Raw genomic sequence first — 27,009 nt, forward strand, 5'->3', positions numbered from 1 at the left:
TGTCAGACTCCAGAATCCTGTTCTTTCCATCATTCATTTTTTCCCCCCTGCACTCTTCTGGATTACAAAAAAAGAATGATATTCTTAAAATACTGTTATTTTTTTTCTTCAGGGAACAAACTGAGAGTGAGTGCATATGCATGTATTGGAATGGGGGTAAAATTAGGAATAGAGTTAGAGTTGGTGGGTATGACGTGTATCATAAGAAGATAATTGAAAGACAGTTTATGGTAGTTTAAGTGGGTAGAGGGGATGGTAAAAAGTAGCTCTTCAGTATAAATGGTAGTTATTATTACTCTGGAGATTCTGTGAATTCTCATGTAATTCAATAAAGTTCTTCCCGTTTGTGGAAAAGATTGATATATTTGTTTATGTCAACATGGACCACAGTGAAAATTTAGATTTACAGCTAATGAATAAAGTCATCAGAGTGTTCCTATATTATCTTATTTGGCAAGTATTTCCATTTTATAAGTAGGAAAAGCACTTATGCCATAATTAGTGGTTCTTTTAGTAAGTAGGTATTTTAGGAGAATGCTGCATTGGCTATATCTGAGGTACAAGTAAAATATATTGATTTCTTGGGTGACTGAATGGAGGATTATATGCATTATCTCAGGAAGGAAATGTATTTTAGGGTTTTGTCCTTTTCTTAAATGTTTGTGTTTTTTATTTCTAGGCTGTTCGCTGCTACGAATCTCTAATCTTAAAAGCTGAAGGAAAAGTGGAGTCTGATTTCTTTTGTCAATTAGGTCACTTCAACCTCTTATTGGAAGATTATCCAAAAGGTAATTTTTTCCCTTTGTTAATTACTGTTTGATTTATATATGTATTCAAAATAACTGTAATTGTACTCTGTCGGAGGTATTACCATTTTTACTTCTAAGAAATTGTAAGCTTATGAACATCCTAAACAATGAGAAAAGTGGAGTAGATGGAAGTGGGAAAAGTTCACATGACTCCATGTAAATCAGCAGTAAGTTGACCATTCAGCTAAACTGATAACCACCTACATGTGTACTACCGTTTTGTTCTGCCTTGTGAAAAATTCCTGCTTTTTAAAGGCTCGACTATAGTAGAAAGTGAGCCATTGATGGACACTTTGGAAAAGTAACACAAACTCAGCATTTCTCTTCTTTATCCTTTAACTTCCATTTTAGCTAGAAAATATTTGAATGAAAACCTGATCTGTAGCCATGTTATTGTAAAGGTAAGTAACATAGAGAGATGATCACACATGAGCTAGAGCGTTGGATAAAGCATTTTTTTATTCATTTGAAAAGTTTTTCCTATCGGAAATAAGTGAGTTAATTTATTGAAGGTAGTTCCCCACATCACCCAAGATGTGTCCTTTTTGTGGTACCAAGCTGCTGACCCAGACCATTACTCACTTAGGAAGTTAAAAGCACCCCCCAGTTACCACACCCCTCAATACCAAAGGCAAAGAAAAACTATATTCTTATAATCAATAACATTTTAACCTTTTGATGATAGTAAACATTTTAATGTGGAGTGGATGGACTTATGCTTGTTTTCCACAAATGTATTTAGGTGGGCTGAACAACTGGAAAGGTTGTTCAGGGCTAGAGTGAAGGATTGTTCGTGTTTAATTATTTTAGGTCAAGTGAATACTTTCCTAATGAAAATACAATTTTACTTTGAGACAGGTATGCTATGGGGTTTGAAATTAGGCTTATTCCCCAGCTCATCTCTGTGGTTCAGCTGCATTACTTTTAACAGATTATATAAACATCCCTGAGCTTCTATCTGTAATCTGTAAAATGAGGGGAGGATGTGGTAGCTGCTCAGGGGTTTTGGGATTCCTGTGTGAGACTGGTTAGTACTTAGCAAAGTGACTTCAGGGTAATAGGTATTAACAATTATTTAACAATCTATTAGATATTTTACTTAAAACAGTAACTTATTTAAAGGAAAGGATTATACAAAAGAAATAATACAGAGTTCTGCGCAATCTGATTTTTCAATGCTGCACCTTTTATTTGGAGAGTGCACTAGTTTTAGAGCATATAAACAGAGACCCAGACTTGAAAATTAGGTTTGCATATGTGGCTGTATGTCCTTATTGCTTAGTGGTCATTTAAAATAAATAAATAAGTAAATAAGTAAGTAAGTAAATAAATAAGCAAGCTTTTAAAACTTCATTAGTCTATGAATTTAGCTACATTTTCCATTTATAAAATGTTTGGCTGTGAAGGTAATGAAGAATCCAGGGATATTTGTTTTGGAGGTGTTTTTTTCTTTTTTGGAAGGTGTGGTAGGGGGCATGTGGCAAGTAGACAATGTTGGCAAACTAGCTGGTAGGAGTAATCTAGAAAGATGGGAGAAGAGAAGGATAACCCAGGAATTTAAGTCCTTGAAAAGGTGTGCTCTGCGACCCATTTGCTGTTGTGTAGATGAACTGGCCATTGATAATTTGTAATAGGAAGAAGAGGAAGGAGAGAATGAATGCAGAGGTATACATTTGTATTTCAGTATATTTTAGTATTTCAAGCTGATGGCTTCTTATTTCCTAGACGAGAGTTGTTGTTTGAATTCATCCTTGAGGCTTTATTGACAACATTCCCACTTAAAAAAAATCCTTTAAAAATACTAATTATTGTATTGAACTCTTTCTATCCATTCTCTTCACTGTCTTCCCAGAAGTCCCAAACTAGAGCCAGTCTCTAGTAGCCCCTTCCACACATCATCACCATCATCACCAATTTATGGAGACATTTGTTACCTCAGGCTACTTTCTCCTTTTTTCTTTGGAACCAGTACAAGATGAGAACCTCTAGCCCCAGCCAAATAGATGTTTATTTTTAGAGAACAGATTACAAACCATAACTTACTGGGAAATAAACATAAACCATTCAGTAAACATGTGAGTAGACTGCTCAGATGTATGTATGTGGGGGATTTACTGGCCCTGTTTATTCTGAGGACAGTTCTTTAAATACTGTCCTGAGTCCTCTTGTGCATGAAATTTTCAGAGTTTGGGGCTCCTTATGAAAAACTGCTTCTACTTTTGGAGTAGAAAATGGTAGAAAATATTTTGTGTGCATTTTGGACTGTGGTTTTTCTGCCCTTATTTCTTACTCTGATCTCATCTATTTCCTGTCTTATATGAATTTCTAAAAATTTCTGATCTGTAGATAGTATACTTTGGTTGTCATTACTGTTATGGATTTATTAATTAAAAATTACCTTTTCTTTCATTTCAGAGGAGTTTGAAGAAAAAGATAAAATGACCTTATAAAACATTTTTTTAGTCTTTCTGGTTGGTAATATGTATGAAGAATTTAAAAAATTTTCCATCACTTGATTTGGTTATTAGGCTTCTAGGAATTTATCCTGAAAATGTAATTGGTTAGAGGATTGCGGGAAAATGGAGGCTGGAGGCTTATTGCACTTAGCCTATTGTTGGTTGGATTCCTCTGCAGTGAGTTTAGCATACAAGATGTTTAGTAAGGAGTACCTTTAGGATCAGCACTGTGGAAGGTGGGAAATGGAACCAGGATTGGACAGAGGGAGAAGTTAAGCTGTGACAGCCTTGGCCAACTCCATGGGGAGCCCCGGAGCTAGAATGGCTATCACAGGTTGGGCCAAGATGACCAGGCCTTTATACTCTATCCATTCCATACTGGACATGGGAAGGAGTGTGACCTCAGGCAAGGTTGCTCTCCTCAGCTTGAGACAACTCACTGCTAGAGGCTCTCTTGTACGCAAGACTGCAAACAGTCCTTCCTTGAAGTGGGATTTGAGTGGTTCTTTATAGTGTCTACCATACCTCCTTTCCACTCCTACCCCCATAGCTAACCTGTCAACCTCAGCTGAACCAAACAGCTGATGGGGCTGTCAGACAGACTGCCTTAAGCCATGGAGATGGTTCTGTGATTTCTCTTCTTTGAGTTGAAGAACAACCTGAGAGACAGAGAACCCTGGGCTGAAGGACAAGTGTATATATTCTTGTGAATATATGTGATGGGTCTCAGGAGCAGTTTAATTAATAGAAATTGTATGTAAATATTTGTGAATATGTATGGCACATTATAGGAGAGAATAGTCATTAAGTTAAGTTGATTGCTTAGAAAATCCGGTAGTAAAGTACCTCAGTACACAGCAAAATTATAAAAAGATAGAAACTCTGAGGTAAGAGACTTGGGGTGCAGATAGTAAAAATTCCAGAAGTAAAAAAATTAGTTGAAGGAGATACAATAATTAATCATTCCTGATATTAGTATGAAAACCTTGACACTTTTACACATAGTTTCTTCATGGTTTGTGGTGAGCTGGAAGTTTTCCCTGAAATTCCACCTGACGATAGATTTTTCTCCCTTTCCTCCTTCCTTCAAGTAATTGGTCATTTGTTGCATTGTCTATCACTTTTGGGCAAAGTAGGTTTTGGTTGTTTTAGTTCCTCAGTAATTATAAATGGCTAGGGCAAGTTACATGCTAAGAGTTGCTTATGTGGAGAAGTCTGAAGTCAGAGTTGGTGAGCTTTTTTTGTCTTTCTATCTTTCTGTGTTTCTTGGGTGGACGACAACACTCCATCCTAGGATATATATAGTATAAGGACATAAAGTGCATGTTTTCCAAAAATAGATCTTGAGTTTGGCTTCTCCAAAAATTGCCTTTTTTTGGATCCTTGCATGGTTCATCTCTTTATTGTCATGGTTGTTGGAACTAAAGGTTGTGATTCTTGTAAGAATCTGCTCTTTGTTTAAAAGTTCTTTCAGATAGTCATTGGGATAGTTTGCATAGTATATATGATACCAATTTACTTTGTGTTGAAATAGTAAAATGAAATGAAAATCTAGAATACTGACATAAACTGGCATGTAATATACATAGAATGACTATGATGTATCTTTCTGAAAGCTGATATAGTTAAGGTGATCATTCATGTGTTTTCATTGCATTTGTAGTCATTGTACCCTCTTTCTCTATATAACTTTATTTAAACGTATTTACTGATATAAAAAAATCACTTGTGCCTCCACTCCCTCTCATCATAATTTGGGAATAATTGATTTTGTTCAATCTACTTGTGGCCTAGAATTAGAAAATGCAATTGAGAAAAATAACCCAAGGGAAAAAACTAGTGACCATAACCCAGGTTGTCAGAAGTCCATATCCAGGCAACGAGCAAAAGTTGTAGCTTCAAGAACTAGAGAGCTGGTGGTAGAACACATTGAGGGAATACAAATAAGACAGCTACTTGATGGTTCTTGTAGTAAACCAAATGTGCGATATTAAAAACCTCAAGGAGGGACTTCCCTGGTGGTCCAGTGCTTGAGACTCTGCCCTTCCACTGCAGGGGGCACAGGTTCGATCCCTAGTTGGAGAACTAAGATCTCGCATGTTGCATGGCCAAAAAAATAAAAAAATAAAAATGAAGACCTCGAGGAGTATATTATTTTAATAACGACAAAGAAGTAGTAAGTCTGAGATCTCAGTAGATGTATTAATTTGACTTGAAAACCTCAGTGAAGATGCTGATAGAGGAGTAAAAGGATTCCAGATTTGTTTCTTTGCTTTTCCAACTTCCTGTCTGCTTGTCTCTGTAATCTTAGGAACAAAGGTCTGTTGTGTTGGATACTATCCAGAGGGTTTTTCAGATGTTAATGTGTATTAATGCTACATATAAGAGAAGATGTGTTTTAGGCAGTCATAGATTTGAGAAGGCAGAAAGGTGCTAGGGAGTTAGGTACATCAGTCATTTGTATACAATGAAACAGTTAGTATAAGCTCTCTGAGATCTCATTTATCCCAGGGTATAAATACAACTTTATAGTTCAGCCTCAGATAAAAATAATCAAAGATCTGTTGACCTAATAATAATAATCTTAGGCAGTCACAACTTGTTCTGGCCTAAAGATGACAGTCAGTGCAACTGACAGATTTACTTGTACTTCTTTCCTTTCCTTCCCTTCCATACCCATAGACTCACCCGTGAGCAGCTAACCTGCTGCCTATAGTGTTATACGTTGGGCTAGAGATGAAAAGAGAAATGCTGAGTTCTGCCTGCAGTTAGTGCATAGTCTAATATGAGTGTAGATTGAATTTTAAATCTTTTTCTTCCTTGCATTTCTGTTGCATCTTACTCTGAAGGAGACTCCCTTTTTCTGGCAGAAAGTTAAATTTAACTTCCTTCTTATTTGCATTTGTTTTTTTGCTTTTTTGTTTTCTTTTGCATTTAATTTTTTTAGGCCTGGTTACTTTGTTAGTACTCTGCCAGTTTTCTATAATCTTTTAAATTCATTATATTTTTCTCTTTTTTTTTAAGTCTACCCAGACTAAATGAGCTTATTTAAAAGCAAAATAAAACTCAAAATTATGAAAAAAGTCTGTCCATAAATAAAGTTGATTCCAACGATTAAAAAGATCTGACCTTTGGAAATTGGTTGATAGAGAGTTGAAATTAATATGTTTGAGCACACCATTCTTGGTTAAGTGGCAAAAGAAAACGACAGTCTTGCCTGAAGTACTGTTAAAAAGATTTCCTAGTGGGATGAACAAGGACTTCTTTTTTTTGTTTTTAAATGGTGGAATCCTGAATGAGTGTTGTCGTTTTTTTTTAGCAAGTGATTTTGTAAATTTATTTATTTTATTTATTTATTTTTGGCTGTGTTGGGTCTTCGTTTCTGTGCGAGGGCTTTCTCTAGTTGCGGCAAGCGGGGGCCACTCTTCATCGCGGTGCGCGGGCCTTTCACTGCCGTGGCCTCTCTTGTTGCCGGGCACAGGCTCCAGACGCACAGGCTCAGTGGTTGTGGCTCATGGGCCTAGTTGCTCTGCAGCATGTGGGGTCTTCCCAGACCAGGGCTCGAACCCGCGTCCCCTGCATTAGCAGGCAGATTCTCAACCACTGCGCCACCAGGGAAGCCTCCAACAAGGACTTCTTGAGCCAGTAAATAACTCAGGGATCTCAAAGTGAAGATTAGGTGATTTAGGGAAGGAAAAGCCCATTAGACGTATGGTACAGTCCTGAAACCGGTTTTAAGCATTATAAGTATGTCCAAATAAATGATTTCCCTCATTCTCTATTAAGGACTTAAGGAAAATCTAGTTACAGTGGAGTAGGAATTTATTTTCACAATAAGTAACTGACTTAAAGATTGGAAATAAGGACTGTGCTTTGGTTAAAAGGATTTCATTAGAGAGACTCTGGTGATGGGCACTTGTAGAGTTTTAATGATTTATTTGGATTAGGAAACATGTTAAATATGTTAAGGTCTTTCTTAAAATATAGGATCCTAGGCCTTAATGGAGTAAAGTATAATTGTTGAGAAATGTGTAAATGAATGGAAAGGTAACAAATGCTCATTGAAGTGTCTCATTTACAAATCTGTGCTTGAAATTTGGAGCATTTACTTTTGTGACTTTGAATTTGAGGGCTTGTGTTTATTTCTCAGTTCATCATATTGTAGTATGGATGCCATGTTTCTCCCAATTGATAATCACATAGGCTTCTTGTACCTCGGTTTCAGTTACATCATACTGTCTGTTTAAGGGCTCTTCAAATTCTAAAATGGGAATTTTATGAAGTCATGTAATATATATTGTTATTCAGGTTATTGGAAACATACCCTTCAAGTTTGTTGAAATTCCCGCTAAAAGGGCAGTCCAGGCTTGGTATGGTGATTTCACAAAATTGTCAGGGACCCTGGCTTCTCTTGGTTAGGAGGCACAAATATCAAAGACTTGATTCTAGCTTAAACAATAAGGAGATTTATTCCCTCATATAATTGGAAGTTCATAGGTGAGTTGTGCACTAGATATAGTTGGAAGTCTAGAAGTATCCAGTACGTTCCATCTGTTTCTGCTGCTATCTTCTATGGGCTTCATCTTAAGAATAGTTCCCCTTGTGGTGGCAGTTGGTGATATATGCTTCCTTGTTCACATCAGGCAGTAGAGAGAGAACACCTTTTCCATGACTGTTCTCTATAAATCAGTCAAACCTTATTTGACTATTCTGTTCTGTCTAGCTTGGTAAGTTGGTTTGCTTTTCTTTTTAGAAAACCATTAATCAGTGATCTTTATGAGCTAGCTACACTCATGTATGAAGAACTAGAAAACAGAAGATGGCTTGAAATCACCTCTTCCTCAAAACTGGAAAAATTACAGTCTAAATGTCCTTCCAGTGATAGGTTGGTTGGCATCATCTTTGTGCAAAAAAGATGAACATTATTCAAATAAGTTACTTGTTCAGATACGTGATGATGTTTTTGGGTGATGCTTCTCTAATTTGAACATATTCAGGAAGTTCTCTCTGTGGTATTCTATATGGTATTCATTTTGGCTGCTTACTGATAAAAACAGTATGAGAACATTATACCTGGAGTTTTAGAAAATGTTAATTTCCACCCTCCCTATTTTTTTTCAGTATAAAATTTTTTTACACGTGTTGAAAATCTTATTTGAAAATATGTTACTCTTTTTAAAAATTGAGGTATAATTGATATATAACTATTAGTTTCAGGTATATAACATAATGATTTGATGTTTGCATATATTGTGGAATGATCATAGTAAGTCTAGTTAACATCTGTCACCATACATAGTTACAGTTTTTTTTCTTGTGATGAGAACTTTTAAGATTTACTCTTAGCAGCTTTCAAATATTCAATACAGTATTATTAATTATAGTCATCATGCTGCACATTACACCCCCGTGACTTATTTATTGCTCTTGAGTTTTTTAAAAAAGGCTCTACCAATTCTAATGTGCATGTATAACCTTTACTTTACTTTGTTACTGCCTTCCCCTCACTGAGTTTTTGGATTGACAAGCACTACAGTTGACTGTTCAACAACACGGGTTTGAGCCTTGCAGGTCCTCTTATATGTGGGATTTTTTCAGTACATATATGTACTACTATTTTTATCATCCGTGGATGTGGAATCCGTGCGCACGCAGGGCCGACTATGGGATCTGATCATAGTGGATTTTGGTATCTATGGCGGGTCCTGGGACCAATCCACTGCAGATACTGAGGGACGACTGTACTTTAATTTTTTCCAGAGCCTGTTATACCTTGAGATGGATTTAGGGGTATGGGATGCCCTATTTTGGAATTGAGTTGGAGTTTGGGGTAAGATAATTGTGGGCTGGGTTTTTTTTTTTGATTGTATGAAAGGAAGCAGCACAAAAGGAATACGGTTGACCCTTGAACAACAGGGGTTTGAACTTCGCAGGTCCACTTACACATGGAATTTTTTCAGTAGTAAATACTATAGCACTACATGATCTGTGGTCGGTTGAATCCGAGGATACAGAACTGCGGATACAGAGAGCCGTCGATAAGTTATACTTGGCTTTTCTACTGTGCGGAGGTCAGTGCCCCTTACGTCTGTGTTGTTCAAGAGTCAACTGTAGTTCCTTTGCTCTTTGAGGTGGTTGAGCTCTTAGTCATTTTTGGAAGTGAGATCCCTTGTTAGAACAAATGACCCATCACATTCTGGAGTATTAATCCATTTATCAGATTTGGTCTCTGAGGAAGGTCAAGTTGATTCAAGAGGTTGCCCAGATTCTGTTCAAGTGCAGGTCTGAAATGTGACCATGGTTTTACTTCCTTGAACTCCTATACATTTGACATTTGTTACCATGTCTGACTGAGTAGGGACGCCCCAGAGTTTAAATTGTTTGGTTTTAAATATCACTGTCTGCTGGGAGGTGGGTATGATGGGAATTTTGTTGTAATGTTTCTTAAAACTTGTTAATTGATTTTGAAATGGGACATAATTGTGACTCATGCTTATTTTCCTTCTTTCAGCATTATCTGCATACCAGAGGTACTACAGTTTACAATCTGACTACTGGAAGGTTAGTGCACATTTGCATGCCCCTTCCCTTCCCCTCTTCCCCTCTTCCCCTCTTCCCCTCTTCCCCTTCCCTTCCCTTCCCTTCCCCTCCTTTCCCCTCTTCCCTCCCCTCCTCTTCCCTTCCCTTCCCTTCCCTTCCCTTCCCTTCTCTTCTCTGGCAGATTACTGCTGTTTATACTCAAAAAGAATTGTGCTCTTGCTTTTTTGTTTGTTTGTTTTGTTAATTGAAAATATTACTTCTAGGCAAAAGGGATTGGCAAGGGAAAAATGAGTGTTCTTCATTTGTGCTGTCTTGTGTGATCAACTTGTATTTTGTTAAAAGAATTAGATTATTCTGACACAGTTTATTGGCCAAAGATGATCCAAAGTGTGGAAGTTAAAGCCATTAAAATCAAATGGCAACAAAATGATTCTTCAGTTTTCTTAAGTTGGTACCTAGGAATAAAAGAAGTCTGAAGATGGGTGTATCAGGCTGAAAAGGGAAGGCATAAATGAAAATCTTTATTGGTATAGTCTGTCTATGATTGGAGCTCTGAGGACAGCTGAACCTAACCATTTTTTAAAAGACCAATACCTAAATGAAGAACTGTGCACAGCAATGAATCATCTATTTTCTTAGTTTAAGCAGTGCATAAAGTTACCTGGACAGGTTAATCTTTCACATCATGTTTACTTTGAAGTATAAGTTTACTGACCAGTGGGGTTTCTTTATCTGAATTGCCATTTCATATTTTTAAGGTGGATTTTATTTTTTCTATTGCCTAATTTATGTTTCTTTTTGATATGTAGAAGTTTTAAAAGTATATTTTGGTAATTTAAAAAAATATATTGAAAATGTCTTTTCTAGTCTATGGCTTATCTTTTCTTCTTTTTAAAGCTTATTGAAGTATAATTAAATACCATAAAATTCAACTTCTTTATGCCATTCAGTGACTTCTAGTAAATTTCCAGAGTTGTGCAACCATAACCAAAGTCTTATTTTAGGACATGTCTATCTCACCGTAATGAAACCTCATGCCCAACCCCTGGAGAGTACTAATCTACTTTCTGTCTCTGTATTTGTATTTTCTGGGTATTTCATATAAATGGAATCATATAATATGTAGTCTTTTGTGACTGACTTCTTTCACTAAGCATATATTTTTAAGGTCGATCCATGTGTAGCATGTATTAATACTTTATTCCTTTTTATTATCTAATAATATTCCATTGTGTGGTTTTACCATATTTTATTTATCCATTCATCAGTTGAGCATTTTAGTTGTCTCCACTTTTTGGCTATTGTGAATAATGCTCCTGTGAACATCTGTATACAAGTTTTTGTGTGGACATATAGTTTCAGTTCTCTTCGGTAAATAACCAGGAGTGGAATTGCCAGGTTGTAAAGTAAATCTATGTTTAACATTTTGAAAAACTGCCAGAATTGTTTTCCAGGGTGGCTGTAACATTTTACATTCTCACCAGCAGTGTATGAGGGTTCCAGTTTCTCCATATCCTCATTATTATAGTTTTTATTTGCATTTTCCTAATGACTGATGTTGAGCACTGTTTAATGACCACATTAGCTATTTGTGTATATTATTTGGTGAAATGCCTCTGTAAACCCTTTGCTGATTTTTAAATTTGTTTTTTAAAAAATTAGTGTGTTGGGACTTCCCTGGCGGTTCAGTGTTTAAGACTCCACACTGCCAATGCAGGGTGCGTGGGTTTGATCCCTGATCTGGGAACTAAGATCCCACATGCTGCGCGGCGCGGCTGAAAACTTAAAAAAAAAAAAATAAAATAAAATAAAAATTGGTGTGTTGTAAGAGTTCTTTATACATTCTGGATACAACCCCTTATCGGATATATAATTTGCAAATATTTTCTCAAAGTCTGTGGCTTATATTTTCATTTTCTTGATAGTATAGTTTGAAGTGCAAAAATTAAAAATTTTGATGACATCCAATTTCTCAACTGTTTCTTTCATTGCTTGGGCTTTTGGTTTTGTAGCTAAGAAATCTTTGCCTAATCCAATGTCATGGTGATTTCTTCCATTGTTTATTCTATCAGTTGCTTCAGTACAAATAGTACTGCAGTAAATAGTAAAAGTGTCTTTTTGTTAGTGTTCTTTGGTATAGATTCCTTGATAAGTGGGATTGCTGGGTCTAGTGGTGTGAACCACTCCTTTGGGAGCTCTTGTTTCCCCTTGGTCTTAACCAAGAAAGTTTATGTCAGCAGGCTTTTTTGTGAAATCTGATAGGTGAGAAATGGTGTCTTATTGTTGTTTTAACTTGCATTTTCTTAATTGAATTTTTAATTGAAGTTTAAAGACTTTGTGTTTCCTTTTCTTTGAAATATTTGTTCATTTCTCTTCAGTTGGGCTATTGTTTTCTTTCTGTTTTGTATAGCCATATTTTATGTATGATCTATATTTATCCTTTGTGATAAAAATTGCAGTTTTCATTTATTGTTTTATTTTGCTTTTGTGTGTTTGTTTTTGTCCATGCAGAAGTTATTTCTATGTAGTCAAATTTATCAGTCTTTTTCTAAATTGCACCTGCATTTTGAATCATAGGATAGTTTTTTCCTCACTCCCAGGTGTTAGAGAAATTCATCCACATTTTCGTTTAGTACTTGAATGGTTTTAGTTTTTAATTTAAATCTCTCATCCATTTGGGATTTATCCCTGATTTATAGTGTGAGGAACATCTAAGTTTATTCTTTGCCTATGGCTAATTATCCCAACATAATATATTGTTAAAAAATTCATTTTTTTCATACTAATTTGAGATGTTGCCTTAGTTGTATGCTAAATTTTCATATGCAGTTTTGTCTACTTACATTTTCTGTGGTCTGATTCATTAGTCTGTTCATGAATTAATACTATACTATTTTACTTATAGAGGTTTTGCAATAGGTTTACACTACATATACAGTATGTATATGGCATACTGGTTTTGCAATAGGTTTACACTACATATACAGTATGTATATGGCACCATTTCCCCATTGTTCTTGTTTCTAGAGTTTCCCTGGCTGTCCTTTCTTTGTTGCTTGTTTTTCCAAATAAACAAATTAACTCCACAAAAACAGCTGATGATTTTTTCTCTCTGGCTTTTTTGAAGTATTATTTACATTATTTTAAGTGTTCAAATTTGCTGCATTTTGGCAATTTATATGGGGTTGTGTAATCATTACTGCAATTAAGATATAGAATGTTTCTATCACTCAAAGTGTTCCATTGTCCCCCTTTACAGTTGATTCCCATTCTTGACCCCTGGTCCCAGGCAACCAGTTATTTGTGTATGTTTCTGGGTCTCTAATTTTGCCGTTCCTAGAATGTCACACACCTGGATTCAAATAGCATGTATTTTTTGTTTTAATTTAGCATACTGCTTTTGAGATTCATCCATGTTCTTGTGTGTATCAGTATTGTGTTCCTTTTCATTGTTATGTAGTATCTCATAGAACGATTATACCACAATTAATTTTCCCATTTATTAGTTGACAGACATTAGGGTTGTGTCCAGCTTTTGATAAACATGAATGAAGTGCTGTGAACATTATTTGTTTTTGTGTAGACATAGGTTTTCAATTCTCTTGGTATATATACCTAGGATTTGGAAATGCTGGGTCACATTGCAGTTGTAGAGTTAACTGCCAAACTTTTCCAAAGTGGCTGTACCATTTCACATTCTTACTAGCAATATATGAGATTCTCAATTGTTCTACATCTTGGATATCACTTGGTATTGTCAATCTTTTTAACTTCAGCCATTCTAGTAAGTAAGTAGTGGTTTTTCATTTTGGTTTTATCTGCGTTTCCCCAGTGATAGTGATGTTGAGCATCTTGTATGTGCTATTGGCCTTTCATGTACCTTTTGTTATTATCTGTTCACATCTTTTGCTTGTTTTTAACTTCTTTTTGTGTATTATTAATTGAGTTGCATGGGCTCTTTGTGTATTCCCTTTGTCAGATATGTTTTGCAAATACTTTTTCACAGTCTGTGGCTTGCTTTTTGTTTTCTTAATTGTGCCTTTTTACGAGCAAATATTTATAATTTTGATGAAGTCCATTTAATAATTTTTTTCTTTTATAGCTTGTGGTTTTTGTGTTCTGCTAAGAAGTCTTTGCCTACCTGAAGATCATAAAGATTTCCTCAGCCTTTTTCCCTTAGGAGCTCTATAATCACATTTCTTAAATTTTGGTTTATGATACATTTCAGGTTGTTCATGATGTGAGATGAGCATCAGTGTTCTTCCCCACCCCTTGAACACATATCCAGTTGTTCTAGCATCATTCATTGGAAAGACTGTCCTTTCAAATTTGATTTACTATTTCCTCTTTGATAAAAATCAGTTGACCATTCAGTTTTGTGTCTATTGCTAGATCCTCTGTTATATTCCTGTTACGTTATGTTCTATATGTCTATTTTTTCTTCTTTTTTCCTTTTTTTTCCTTAACATCTTTATTGGAGTATAATTGCTTTACAATGGTGTGTTAGTTTCTGCTTTATAACAAAGTGAATCAGCTATGCATATACATATATCCCCATATCTCCTCCCTCTCGCGTCTCCCTCCCACCCACCCTATCCCACCCTTCTAGATGGTCACAAAGCACTGAGCTGATCTCCCTGTGCTATGTGGCTGCTTCCCACTAGCTGTCTATTTTACATTTGGTAGTGTATATATGTCCATGCCACTCTCTCACTTCATGCCAGCTTACCCTTCCCCCTCCCTGTGTCCTCAAGTCCATTCTCTATGTCCGTGTCTTTATTCCTGTCCTGCCCCTAGGTTCTTCAGAACCTTCTTTTTTTTTTTTTAGATTCCATATATATGTGTTAGCATACGGTATTTGTTTTTCTCTTTCTGACTTACTTCACTCTGTAGGACAGTCTCTAGGTCCATCCACCTCACTCCAAATAACTCAATTTCGTTCCTTTTTATGGCTGAGTAATATTCCATTGTATATATGTGTCGCATCTTCTTTATCCATTCATCTGTCGATGGACACTTAGGTTGCTTCCATGTCCTGACTATTGTAAATAGAGCTGCAATGAACATTGTGGTACATGACTCTTTTTGAATTATGGTTTTCTCAGGGTATATGCCCAGTAGTGGGATTGCTGGGTCGTATGGTAGTTCTATGTTTAGTTTTTTAAGGAACCTCCATACTGTTCTCCATAGTGGCTGTATCAGTTTACATTCCCACCAACAATGCAAGAGGGTTTCCTTTTCTCCACACTGTCTCCAGCATTTATTGTTTGTAGATATTTTGATGATGGCCATTCTGACTGGTGTGAGGTGATACCTCATTGTAGTTTTAATTTGCATTTCTCTAATGATGAGTGATGTTGAGCATCCTTTCATGTGTTTGTTGGCAATCTGTATATCTTCTTTGGACAAATGTCTCTTTAGGTCTTCTGCCCATTTTTGGATTGGGTTGTTTTTTTGATATTGAGCTGCATGAGCTGCTTGTAAATTTTGGAGATTAATCCTTTGTCAGTTGCTTCATTTGCAAATATTTTCTCCCATTCTGAGGGTTGTCTTTTCATCTTGTTTATGGTTTCTTTTGCTGTGCAAAAGCTTTTAAGTTTCATTAGGTCCCATTTGTTTATTTTTATTTTTATTTCCATTTCTCTAGGAGGTGGGTCAAAAAGGATCTTGCTGTGATTTATGTCATAGAGTTTTCTATGTTTTCCTCTAAGAGCTTTATAGTGTCTGGCCTTACACTTAGGTCTTTAATCCATTTTGAGTTTATTTTTGTGTATGGTGTTAGGGAGTGTTCTAATTTCATTCTTTTACATGTAGCTGTCCAGTTTTCCGAGCACCGCTTACTGAAGAGGCTGTCTTTTCTCCATTGTATATTCTTACCTCCTTTATCAAAGATAAGGTGACCATATGTGTGTGGGTTTATCTCTGGGCTTTCTGTCCTGTTCCATTGATCTATATTTCTGTTTTTGTGCCAGTACCATACTGTTTTGATTACTGTAGCTTTGTAGTATAGTCTGAAGGCCGGGAGCCTGATTCCTCCAGCTCCGTTTTTCTTTCTCAAGATCGCTTTGGCTCTTTGGGGTCTTCTGTGTTTCCATACAAATTGTGAATTTTTTTGTTCTAGTTCTGTGAAAAATGCCTTTGGTAGTTTGATAGGGATTGCATTGAATCTGTAGATTGCTTTGGGTACTATAGTCATTTTCACAATGTTGATTCTTCCAATCCAAGAACATGGTATATCTCTCCATCTGTTTGTATCATTTTAAATTTCTTTCATCAGTGTGTTATAGTTTTCTGCATACAGGTCTTTTGTCTCCTTAGGTAGGTTTATTCCTAGGTATTTTATTCTGTTTGTTGCAGTGGTAAATGGGAGTGTTTCCTTAATTTCTCTTTCAGATTTTTCATCATTAGTGTATACGAATGCATGCGAATTAATTTTGTATCGTGTTACTTTATCAAATTCATTGATTACCTCTAGTAGTTTTCTGCTGGAGTTTTTAGGATTCTCTATGTATAGTATCATGTCATCTGCCAACAGTGACAGCTTTACTTCTTCTTTGCTGATTTGGATTCCTTTTATTTCTTTCTCTTCTGTGATTGCTGTGGCTAAAACTTCCAAAACTATGTTGAATAATGGTGGTGAGAATGGACAACCTTGTCTTCCTGATCTTAGAGGAAATGGTTTCAGTTTTTCACCATTGAGAATGAGGTTGGCTGTGGGTTTGTCATACATGGCCTTTATTATGTTGAGGTCTAAGTTCCCTCTATGCCTACTTTCTGGAAGGTTTTTATCATAAATGGGTATTGAATTTTGTCAAAAGCTTTTTCTGCATTGATTGAGATGATCATATGGTTTTTCTCCTTCAGTTTGTTAATATGGTTTATCACATTGATTGATTTGCGTACATTGAATCCTTGCATTACTGGGATAAACCCCACTTGATCATGGTGTGTGATCCTTTTAATCTGCTGTTGGATTCTGTTTGCTAGTATTTTGTTGAGAATTTTTGCATCTGTGTTCATCAGTGATATTGGCCTATAGTTTTCTTTCTTTGTGACATCTTTGTCTGGTTTTGGTATCAGGGTGATGGTGGCCTTGTAGAATGAGTTTGGGAGTGTTCCTCCCTCTGCTATATTTTGGAAGAGGTGAGAAGGACAGGTGTTAGCTCTTCTCTAAATGTTTGATAGGATTCGCCTGTGAAGCCATCTGGTCCTGGGCTTTTGTTTGTTGGAAGATTTTTAATCATAGTCTCAATTTCAGTGCTTGTGATTGGTCTGTTTATATTTTCTATTTCTTCCTGTTTCCGTCTCGGGAGGTTGTGCTTTTCTAAGAATTTGTCCATTTCTTCCAGGTTGTCCATTTTACTGGCATAGAGTTGCTTGTAGTAATCTCTCATGATCGTCTGTATTTCTGCAGTGTCAGTGGTTACTTCTCCTTTTTCATTTCTAATTCTATTGATTTGAGTCTTCTCCCTTTTACTCTTGATGAGTCTGGCTAATGGTTTATCAATTTTGTTTATCTTCTCAAAGAACCAGGTTTTAGTTTTATTGATCTTTGCTATTGTTTTCTTTGTTTCTATTTCATTTATTTCTGGTATGATCTTTATGATTTCTTTCCTAATGGTAACGTTGGGGATTATTTTGTTCTTCTTTCTGTAATTGCTTTAGGTGTAAGGTTAGGTTGTTTATTTGAGATGTTTCTTGTTTCTTGAGGTAGGATTTTATTGCTATAAACTTCCCTCTTAGAACTGCTTTTGCTGCATCCCATAGGTTTTGGGTCGTCATGTTTTCATTGTCATTTGTTTCTAGGTAGTTCTTTGATTTCCTCTTTGATTTCTTCAGTGATCTCTTGGTTATTTAGTAGTGTACTGTTTAGCTTCCATGTGTTTGTATTTTTTGCAGAATTTTTCCTGTAATTGATACCTAGTCTTGTAGTGTTGTCGTTGGAAAAGATACTTGATGCAATTTCAGTTTTCTTCAATTTACCAAGGCTTGATTTGTGACCGAAGATATGATGTATCCTAGAGAATGTTGCAGGAGCACTTGAGAAGAAAGTGTATTCTGTTGTTTTTGGATGGAATGTCCTATAAATATCAGTTAAGTCCATCTTCTTTAATGTGCCATTTAAAGCTTGTGTTTATTTATTTTCACTTTGGATGATCTGTCCATTGGTGAAAGTGGGTTGTCAAAGTCCCCTACTATGATTGTGTTACTGTCAATTTCCCCTTTAATGGCTGTTAGGATTTGCCTTATGTATTGAAGTGCTCCTATGTTGGGTGCATAAATATTTACAATTGTTATATCTTCTTCTTGGATTGATCCCTTGATCATTATGTAGTGTCCTTCTTTGTCTCTTGTAATAGTCTTTATTTTATAGTCTGTTTTGTCTGATACGAGAATTGCTACTCCAGCTTTCTTTTGATTTCCATTTGCATGGAATATCTTTTTCCATCCCGTCTCTTGCAGTCTCTGTGTGTCCTTAGGTCTGAAGTGGATCTCTTGTAGACAGCATATGTACAGGTCTTGATTTTGTATCCATTCAGTCAGTCTGTGTCTTTTGGTGGGAGCGTGTAATCCATTTACATTTAAGGTACTTATCGATATGTGTGTTCCTGTTACCATTTTCTTAATTGTTTTGGGTTTGTTATTGTAGGTCTTTTCCTTCTCTTGTGTTTCCTGCCTAGAGAAGTTCTTTTAGCATTTGTTGTAAAGCTGGTTTGGTGGTGCTGAATTCTCTTAGCTTCTGCTTGTCTGTAAAGGTTTTAATTTCTCCATTGAATCTGAATGAGAGCCTTGCTGGGTAGAGTAATCTTGGTTGTAGGTTTTTCCCTTTCATCACTTTAAATATGTCCTGCCACTCCCTTCTGGCTTGCAGAGTTTCTGCTGAAAGATCAGCTGTTAACCTTAATGGGATTCCCTTGTATGTTATTTGTTGTTTTTCCCTTGCTGGTTTTAATATTTTTTCTTTGTATTTAATTTTTGATAGTATGATTAATATGTGTCTTGGCGTGTTTCTCCTTGGATTTATCCTGTATGGACTGTCTGTGCTGCCTGTACTTGATTGACTGTTTTCTTTCCCATATTAGGGAAGTTTTCAACTATAATCTCTTGAAATATTTTCTCAGTCCCTTTCTTTTTCTCTTCTTCTTCTGGGGTCCCTGTAATTGTAATGTTAGTGCGTTTACTGTGGTCCCAGGGGTCTCTGAGGCTGTCCTCGGTTCTTCTCATTCTTTTTATTTTATTGTGCTCTGCTGTAGTTATTTCCACTGTTTTATCTTCCAGGTCACTTATCTGTTTTTCTTCCTCAGTTATTCTGCTATTGATCCCTTCTAGAGAATTTTTAATTTCATTTATTGTGCTGTTCATCATTGTGTTTGCTTTGTTCTTCTAGGTCCTTGTTAAATGTTTCCTGTATTTTCTCCATTCTATTTCCAAGATTTTGGATCATCTTTACTATCATTACTGTGAATTCTTTTTCAGGTAGACTGCCTATTTCCTCTTCATTTGTTTGGTATGGTGAGTTTTTGCCTTGCTCCTTCATCTGCTGTGTGTTTCTCTGTGTTTGCATTTTGCTTAACTTACTGTGTTTGGGGTCTCCTTTTCACAGGCTGCAGGTTCGTAGTTCCCGTTGTTTTTGGTGTCTGCCCCCAGTGGCTAAGGATGATTCAGTGGGTTGTGTAGGCTTCCTGGTGGAGAGGATTTGTGCCTGTGTTCTGGTGGATTAGGTTGGATCTTGTCTTTCTGGTGGGCAGGACCATGTCTGGTGGTGAGTTTTGGGGTGTCTGTGACCTTATTATTATAATTTTAGGCAGCCTCTCTGCCCATGGGTGAGGTTGTGTTCCTGTCTTGCTAGTTGTTTGGCCATAGAGTGTCCAGCACTGTAGCTTGGTGGTGGTTGAGTGGAGCTGGGTCTTAGCGTTGAGATGGAGATCTTTGGGAGAGGTTTCGCCATTTGATATTATGTGGAGCCTGGAGATCTCTGTTGGATCATTGTCCTGAACTCGGCTCTCCCACCTCAGAGGCTCAGGCCTGACACCCGGCTGGAGCACGAAGACCTTGTCTGCCACATGGCCCAGAAGAAGAGGGAGAGAAAAAGAAAGAAAGAAAAGAAAAAATAAAAAAATTATTAAAAGTAAAAAAAATTAAAAAGTAATAAAAAAGAAAGAAGAGAGCAGCCAAACCAAAAAACATAATCCACCAATGATAGCAAGCGCTAAAAACTATACTAAAAAAAAAATAAAAATAAAAACGGACAGACAGAACCCTAGGACAGATGGTAAAAGCAAAGCTATACAGAGAAAGTAACACAAAGAAGCATGCACATACACACTAACAAAAAGAGAAAAAGGAAAAAAATATATATATAAAAGGAAGAGAACAACCAAATCAATAAACAAATATACCAATGATAATAAACTCTAAATACTAAACTAAGATAAGTATAAAACCAGAAACAAATTAGATGCAGAAAGCAAACCCCAAGTCTACAGTTGCTCCCAAAGTCCACCACCTCAATTTTGGGAGGATTCGTTGTCTATTCAGGTATTCCACTGATGCAGGATATATCAAGTTGATTGTGGAGATTTAATCTGCTGCTCCTGAGGCTGCTGGGAGAGATTTCCCTTTGTCTTCTTTGTTCGCACAGCTCCTGGGGTTCAGCTTTGGATTTGGCCCTGCCTCTACATGTAGGTCGCCTGAGGGCATCTGTTCTTCACTCAGACAGGACGGGGTTAAAGTAGCAGCTGATTAGGGGGCTGTGGCTCACTCAGGCAGTGGGGTGGGGGGCAGGGGGGAGGGAAGGGTTCGGAATGCAGGTCGAGCCTGCGGAGGCAGAGGCCTGAGTGACATTGCAGCAGCCTGAGGTGCGGTGTTTGTTCTCCTGGGGAAGTTGTCCTTGGATCACAGGACCCTGGCAGTGGAAGGCTGCACAGGCTCCCGGGAGGGGAGGTGTGGATAGTAATCTGTGCTTGCACACAGGCTTATTGGTGGCTGCAGCAAGTGCCTTACCGTTTCTTGCCCGTCTCTGGGGTCTGCCCTGATAGCTGTGGCTCACGCCCATCTCTGGAGCTCATTTAGGCAGTGCTCTGAATCCCCTCTCCTTGCGCACCCTGAAACATTGGTCTCTTGCCTCTTAGGCAGGTCCAGAGTTTTTCCAGGACTCCCTCCCGGCTAGCTGTGGCACACTAGCCCGCTTCCGGTAGTGTTCATTGCAGCCAACCCCAGTCCTCTTCCTGGGATCCGACTTCCGAAGCCCGAGCCTCAGCTCCCAGCCCCTGCCCGTCCTGGCGGGTGAGCAGACAAGCCTCTCGGGCTGGTGAGTGCTGATCAGCACTGATTATCTGTGTGGGAATCTCTCCGCTTTGCCCTCCGCACCCCTGTTGCTGCGCTTTCCTCCATGGCTCCAAAGCTTGCCCCGCTCCCCCACCCCCCCCCCCCACCCCGTCTCCACCAGTGAAGGGGTTTCCTAGTGTGTGGAAACTTTTCCTCCTTCACAGCTCCCTCCCAGAAGTGCAGGTCCTGTCCCTATTCTTTTGTCTCTGTTTTTTCTTTTGCCCTACCCAGGTACGTGGGGAGCTTCTTGCCTTTTGGGAGGTCTGAGGTCTTCTGACAGCATTCAGTAGGTGTTCTGTAGGAGTTGTTCCACATGTAGTTGTATTTCTGATGTATTTGTGGGGAGGAAGGTGATCTCCACGTCTTACTCCTCCGCCATCTTGAAGGTCTCCTATATGTCTATTTTAAAGCCAGTAGCATACTGTTTTGCTCCTTCAGTCTTGAAATCAAGCAGTGTAAGTTTTCTGTGTTCTTTTTTAAAATTTTGTTTTTTTCCTAGGTCGTTTACTTTTCTATATACAGTTTAGAAGCAATTTGCCAATTTCTCCTGCTAGGATTTTGATTGGGACTGCATTGTATGCATTGACCAATTTGGGGAGAATTTCTCTTTTTAAAAATAATGCATTTGTTTGCCCACAAACATGGTATATCTCACCATTTATTTAGGTCTTTAATTTTCTTAAACAATTTTTTATTGTTTCCATCGCACATTTTTTCTTGTTAAGTTTATCTCTATTTTACTTTTTGATGCTATTGTGATTGGAGTCATTTTAAAATTTTATTTCCAATTGTTGCTATTGTATAGGAGCACAAAAGATTATTGTACATTTACCTAGCATCCTGCTATATTGATAAATTATTAGTTCTGGTAGCTTTGCTCTAGATTTCAGAGGATTTTCTATGTACATTATCATGCTGCTTGCAGATAAATACAATTTTTCTTTTCTAATCTGTGGTTACTACTTAATCTTCCTCTTGCCTTATTGGGTTGGCAAGGACCTCTAGTATAGTGTTGAATAGAAGGGAACATCCTTGTGTTGTTCCTGATCTTTGGGGGAAAACATTGTTTTCACCATTGAATACGATGTTAGCTATAGAGTTTTTATAGATTTAGGTTGAAGAAGTTTCCTTCTGTTACTGGTTTTACTTTGAGATTTCTTTTTTTTTTTTGTTCCTGTTTTCATTTATAATGAATAGGGATGGAACTTGTCAAATAATTATTCCTTCCTCTATTGAGAGTCTATGGATTTTCTTTTTTAATGTGTTATACAGTTAGGTACATTGCTTGATTTTTTTTTTTTTTTTTTTTTAAAGCTGTTCCTTGGATAAACCCCTGTTAGATCTATTAGCATTTTTATATGTTGTTGGCTTCATTGTAGTAATAATTTGTTGAGCATTTTTGCATCTTTGTTCATAAATGATATTACTCTAATTTTCTTCTGACGACTTTTGTCTGAATTTTTCCATCAGGATAATTCTGGCCTCATAAAAAGAGTTGGGAATTGTTCTCTCCTCTCTATTTCTGAGTGTATGTGTAGGGTTGGTATTATTTCTTCTTCCCGTGTTGAATAGAATTTATTAGTAAAGTCAGCTGGGCCTAGAGTTTCTTTGTGAATAGTTTTTAACTACAATTTGAATTCCTCTAATATGTACAGGGCTATTCAGGTTTTCTGTTACTTCTTGGTTCAGTTTTGTTTTGTCTTTCAAGGAGTTTGTCTCTTTCATAAAATTTCACATTTACTATTTTTTCTGTCATAACCCTAATTTCCTTTAAATAACTATAGAATCTGTATGTTCTCTTTCATTCCTGATATTGGTAATTTGGTCTTCTCTTTTTTTCTTGGTCAGCCTGGCTGGATGGTTACCAATTTTATTGATGTTTGCAAAAAATCAAATTTTGTTTTGTAGTTTTTTTCTTCAGTATTGTTTTCCTGTTTTACATTTCATCCAATCCCTATTTCATTGATTCCTGATTGTCTTTATTATTTGCTTCTGCTTACTTTGTGTTTAGTTTTCTTATTTCCTAAGATGGAAGCTTAGATCATTGATTTTCTACCTTTTTTCTCTAATACAAGTGTTTAAAAGTATGCATTTTTCTTAGTATTGCTATAGCTGTATCTCACAAATTTTATATTTTTAATTTTCATTATCATTCATTTGAAAGCATTTTCTACTTTTACTTGCACTTTCTTACCCATGGTTATTTTTATATAGTATAATTTCAGAATACTTGGGTTATTTTAGATATCTCATAGTTAGTGATTTTTGTTTCATTTATATAACATACTCTATGATTTCATTCTTTCAAAATGTATTGAGACTTCTTTATTGGGTCAACACTTGAAAACAAGCACATGGTTTGTATTTGTTGGTTGTATTGTGGTATAAATAACAGTTAAAGATAGTTGAAGGTATTTTTCTTAAACAATTTTTTTTGTCCTTGTCATTTGCTGACAGGTTATTATCTCTTCCTGTGATTGTAAAATTGTCTTTCTTAATTTTGCCCTTTTGTTCTTTAATATATTTTGAAGCTCTCTTATTAGGTACACACGCATTTGTGATTGTTATTTTTACCTGATGAACTGACCCTTTTGTCGTAAAGAAATAGTGTTTTTTACCTTTAGTAATTCCTTTTGTTTTGTTTTGTTTTTTAAATAAATTTATTTATTTATTTATTTTTGGATGTGTCGGGTCTTAGTTTCTGTGCAAGGGCTTTCTCCAGTTGCGGCGAGCGGGGGCCACTCTTCATCGCGGTGCGCGGGCCTCTCACTGTCGCAGCCTTTACTGTTGCGGAGCACAGGCTCCAGATGCGCAGGCTCAGTAGTTGTGGCTCACGGACCTAGCCGCTCCGTGGCATGTGGGATCTTCCCGGACCGGGGCACGAACCCGTGTCCCCTGCATTGGCAGGCGGATTTCTAACCATTGCGCCACCAGGGAAGCCCCATTCCTTTTGTTTTGACATGTGTTTTATCTGATTTTAATTTAGCTGTTCCTTTCTTCGTAGGCTTGTTATTTCTGTGAGATATCCTTTTCTTTTCAACCTTTTGGCATCTTTATATTTATAATACTTTTATAGATAGCTTGTTAAATGGGTCTTGCTTTTTTATCCAATCTGAAAATCTCTGGTTTTCACTTGTGCTGTTTAGCCACCGACAGTTAATGAAATCATTGGTATGATTGGGTTTGTGTCTTTCATTTGATCTTTCCTTTTATGTTTATTCCCTTAATTTCTTGGTCTTATGTTCTCCGTACCACTCCCCCCCTTTATATTTCAATCTGTTTTACAATTTTACTTTACTTTTCCTATTGGCCTTTTCACCTGTTCTTCTTTTCATTATTTGTTCAGTGGTGATTCTAGGGATTATAGTATAAACGCTTTAATTTTTCAGTCAAGTCTCAGTTAGTATTATACCAATTCACATAAAATGTAGAAAGTTTGCAGTTATATAGGTCCACATCTTACCCACTCATGTCCTTTATGTAATAGCTGTTACGTGTATTAGATGTACGCAAGGTGATGTTATTTTGCTTTGAACAGGCCCATATATTACAGTGTAATAGTAATTTTATTTACCCATATTGTTACCATTTCTGATGCTCTTCATTACTTTGTATGAATTGTTACCATGTACTGTCATTTTCTTTTTGGCCAAAGAACTTTGTTTAACATTTCTTATAGTAAAGGTATGGCGGAGATGAATTTCTTTTATCTGAAAATATTTTTTGACTTAATTTTAAAGGGCATTTTTTCTTGATAGAGAATTATGGGTTGGCTTGCTTTTTTAAAAAGTTATTATAAAATATTGGCTATATTCCCTGTGGTGTACAATATATCCTTGTAGCTTATTTATTTTATACATAGTAGTTTGTATCTCTTGATCCCCTACCCCTATCTTGCCCCACCTTCCTTCCCTCTCCCCTCTGGTAACCACCAGTTTGTTCTCTATATTTGTGAATCTGTGTTTTGTTATATTCATTTGTTTGTTTTATTTTTTTAGATTCCACATGTAAGTGATAACATACAGTATCTGTTTTTCTCTGTCTTACTTCACTAAGCACAATACCTTCCAGGTCCATCCATGTTGATACCTATTTATTCTATTGTATATATGTACCACATCTTCTTTATCCATTTGTCTGCTGATGGACACTGAGGTTGATTCCATATCTTGGCTATTGTACATAATGCTGCCATGAACAGTGGGGTATATGTATCTTTTCAAATTAGTGTTTTTGTTTTCTTCAGATATATACCCAGGAGTGGGATTGCTGGATCATATGGTAGTTTTATTTTTAGTTTTTTGAGGAACCTCCATACTGTTTCCCACAGTGGCTGCACCAGTTTACATTCCCACCAACAGTGTACAAGGGTTTCTTTCTCTCCACATCCTTGCCAACATTTGTTATTTGTGTTCTTTTTGATGATAGCCATTCTGACGGGTATGAGGTGATATCTCATTGTGGTTTTGATTTGCATTTCTCCATTGATTAGCAGTGTCGAGCATCTTTTCATGTGCCTGTTTGGCCATCTGTATGTCTTCTTTGGAAAAATGTGTATTCAGGTCTTCTGCCCATTTTAAAGTCAGTTGTTTTTTAAATATTTAATTGTATGAGCTGTTTATATATTTTGGATATTAACCCCTTATTGGTCATATCATTTGCAAATATTTTTTCCCATTCGGTGAATTGTCCTTTTTGTTTTGCCGATGGTTTCCTTTGCTGTGCAAAAGCTTTTAAGTCTAATTAGGTCTCATTTATTCATTTTTGTTTTTGTTTCCTTTGCCTTAAGAAACATATCCAAAAAAATATTGCCATGATTTATGTCAAAGAGTGATCTGCCTGTGTTTTCTTCCAGGAGTTTTATGGTTTTACAGTCTTACATTTAGGTTTTAAATCCATTTGAGTTTATTTTTGTATATGGTGTGAGAAAATGTCCTAATTTCATTCTTTTACATGTAGCTGTCCAGTTTTCCCAGCACCACTTATTGAAGAGACTGTCTTTTCCCTATTGTGTATTCTTGCTTCCTTTGTGTTTGTTTATTTTTGAAGTATAATTGACCTACAACACTGTGTTAGTTCCTGTTCTGCAACATAGTGATTCGATATTTCTGTATGTTTCAAAATGATAACCAGGATAAGTCTAGTTTTTTTTTAAGTGAAATTCTGGTCTCTTCTTGCTTCCATATTTCCTGATGAGAAATCAGTTCTTAACTGAACCCCTCCTGGCTAGGTCCTGTGAAATATACTTAAAACAGATTAACAGGAGGAAAAAAACAGTTTGTTTACACATGCAATGCATATTCATTCAGTAGACCTCAGTGATGAGTAACTCAAAGGGGTGGTTAGAATTTGGGGCTATATACCAACTTAGTAGGTGATGAGAAGAGCGAGAAAGGGCACTTAAAGGAGAACAAATAACTTTTTGGAACGATAAGTAGGCCCTTAAGAGAATAGATGGGAGATATGATGTATTATGATAATGTTTGTTAGAGTTTCTACCGGGAGGGGTTTATGACAGTTTTGTTCTTTTGGGAGGCTCTGCTTTTAGCATATATAAGGGATTTCAGGAACTCAGATGCCTCCAGCTCAAAATAATTCTTAAGTTAAAGCAGCACACCTGGGGGTATCCTTTCCTGATCCCCTTCAACAACTATAACAAAACCTAAACTCATTCATGAGTCAGGAAAGTTTAAAAATTGCTGTTATGGTTTATGGTATAAAGTAGGAATATAGGATTAAAAAATTGTATGTACACTGTTAATGCTGCTATGTATTTCATTATATAAGTAGAAGACTGTAAGGAGATATGTTAAAATATGAAGAAGTGCTGGTGCTTCCTGATGATTTTTATCATGTGTACTTTACTAAACAATTTC

The 27,009-nt window shown here is 36.6% G+C and overlaps 1 protein-coding gene and 1 long non-coding RNA gene across 8 annotated transcripts in view; one reads left to right on the forward strand and one right to left on the reverse strand.

Moving 5' to 3' along the window:
* Nucleotides 1-27,009, forward strand: part of KDM6A (lysine demethylase 6A) — a 209,058-nt gene that overhangs the window by 72,198 nt on the left and 109,851 nt on the right. For all 7 annotated transcript variants that reach the window (XM_082446346.1, XM_082446348.1, XM_082446347.1 and 4 more), the window contains exons 3-4: nucleotides 680-788; nucleotides 9,777-9,826. In XM_082446346.1, the coding sequence (XP_082302472.1) occupies nucleotides 680-788; nucleotides 9,777-9,826 (159 nt within the window). The remainder of the gene's footprint in view (nucleotides 1-679; nucleotides 789-9,776; nucleotides 9,827-27,009) is intronic.
* Nucleotides 1-27,009, reverse strand: part of LOC309652668 — a 371,335-nt gene that overhangs the window by 60,097 nt on the left and 284,229 nt on the right. The gene's annotated exons all lie outside the window — the stretch shown is intronic.

The sequence above is a fragment of the Balaenoptera physalus genome, assembly GCF_965194825.1.
Source record: "Balaenoptera physalus genome assembly, chromosome: X".
In the NCBI taxonomy this organism is placed as follows: Eukaryota; Metazoa; Chordata; class Mammalia; order Artiodactyla; family Balaenopteridae; genus Balaenoptera; species Balaenoptera physalus.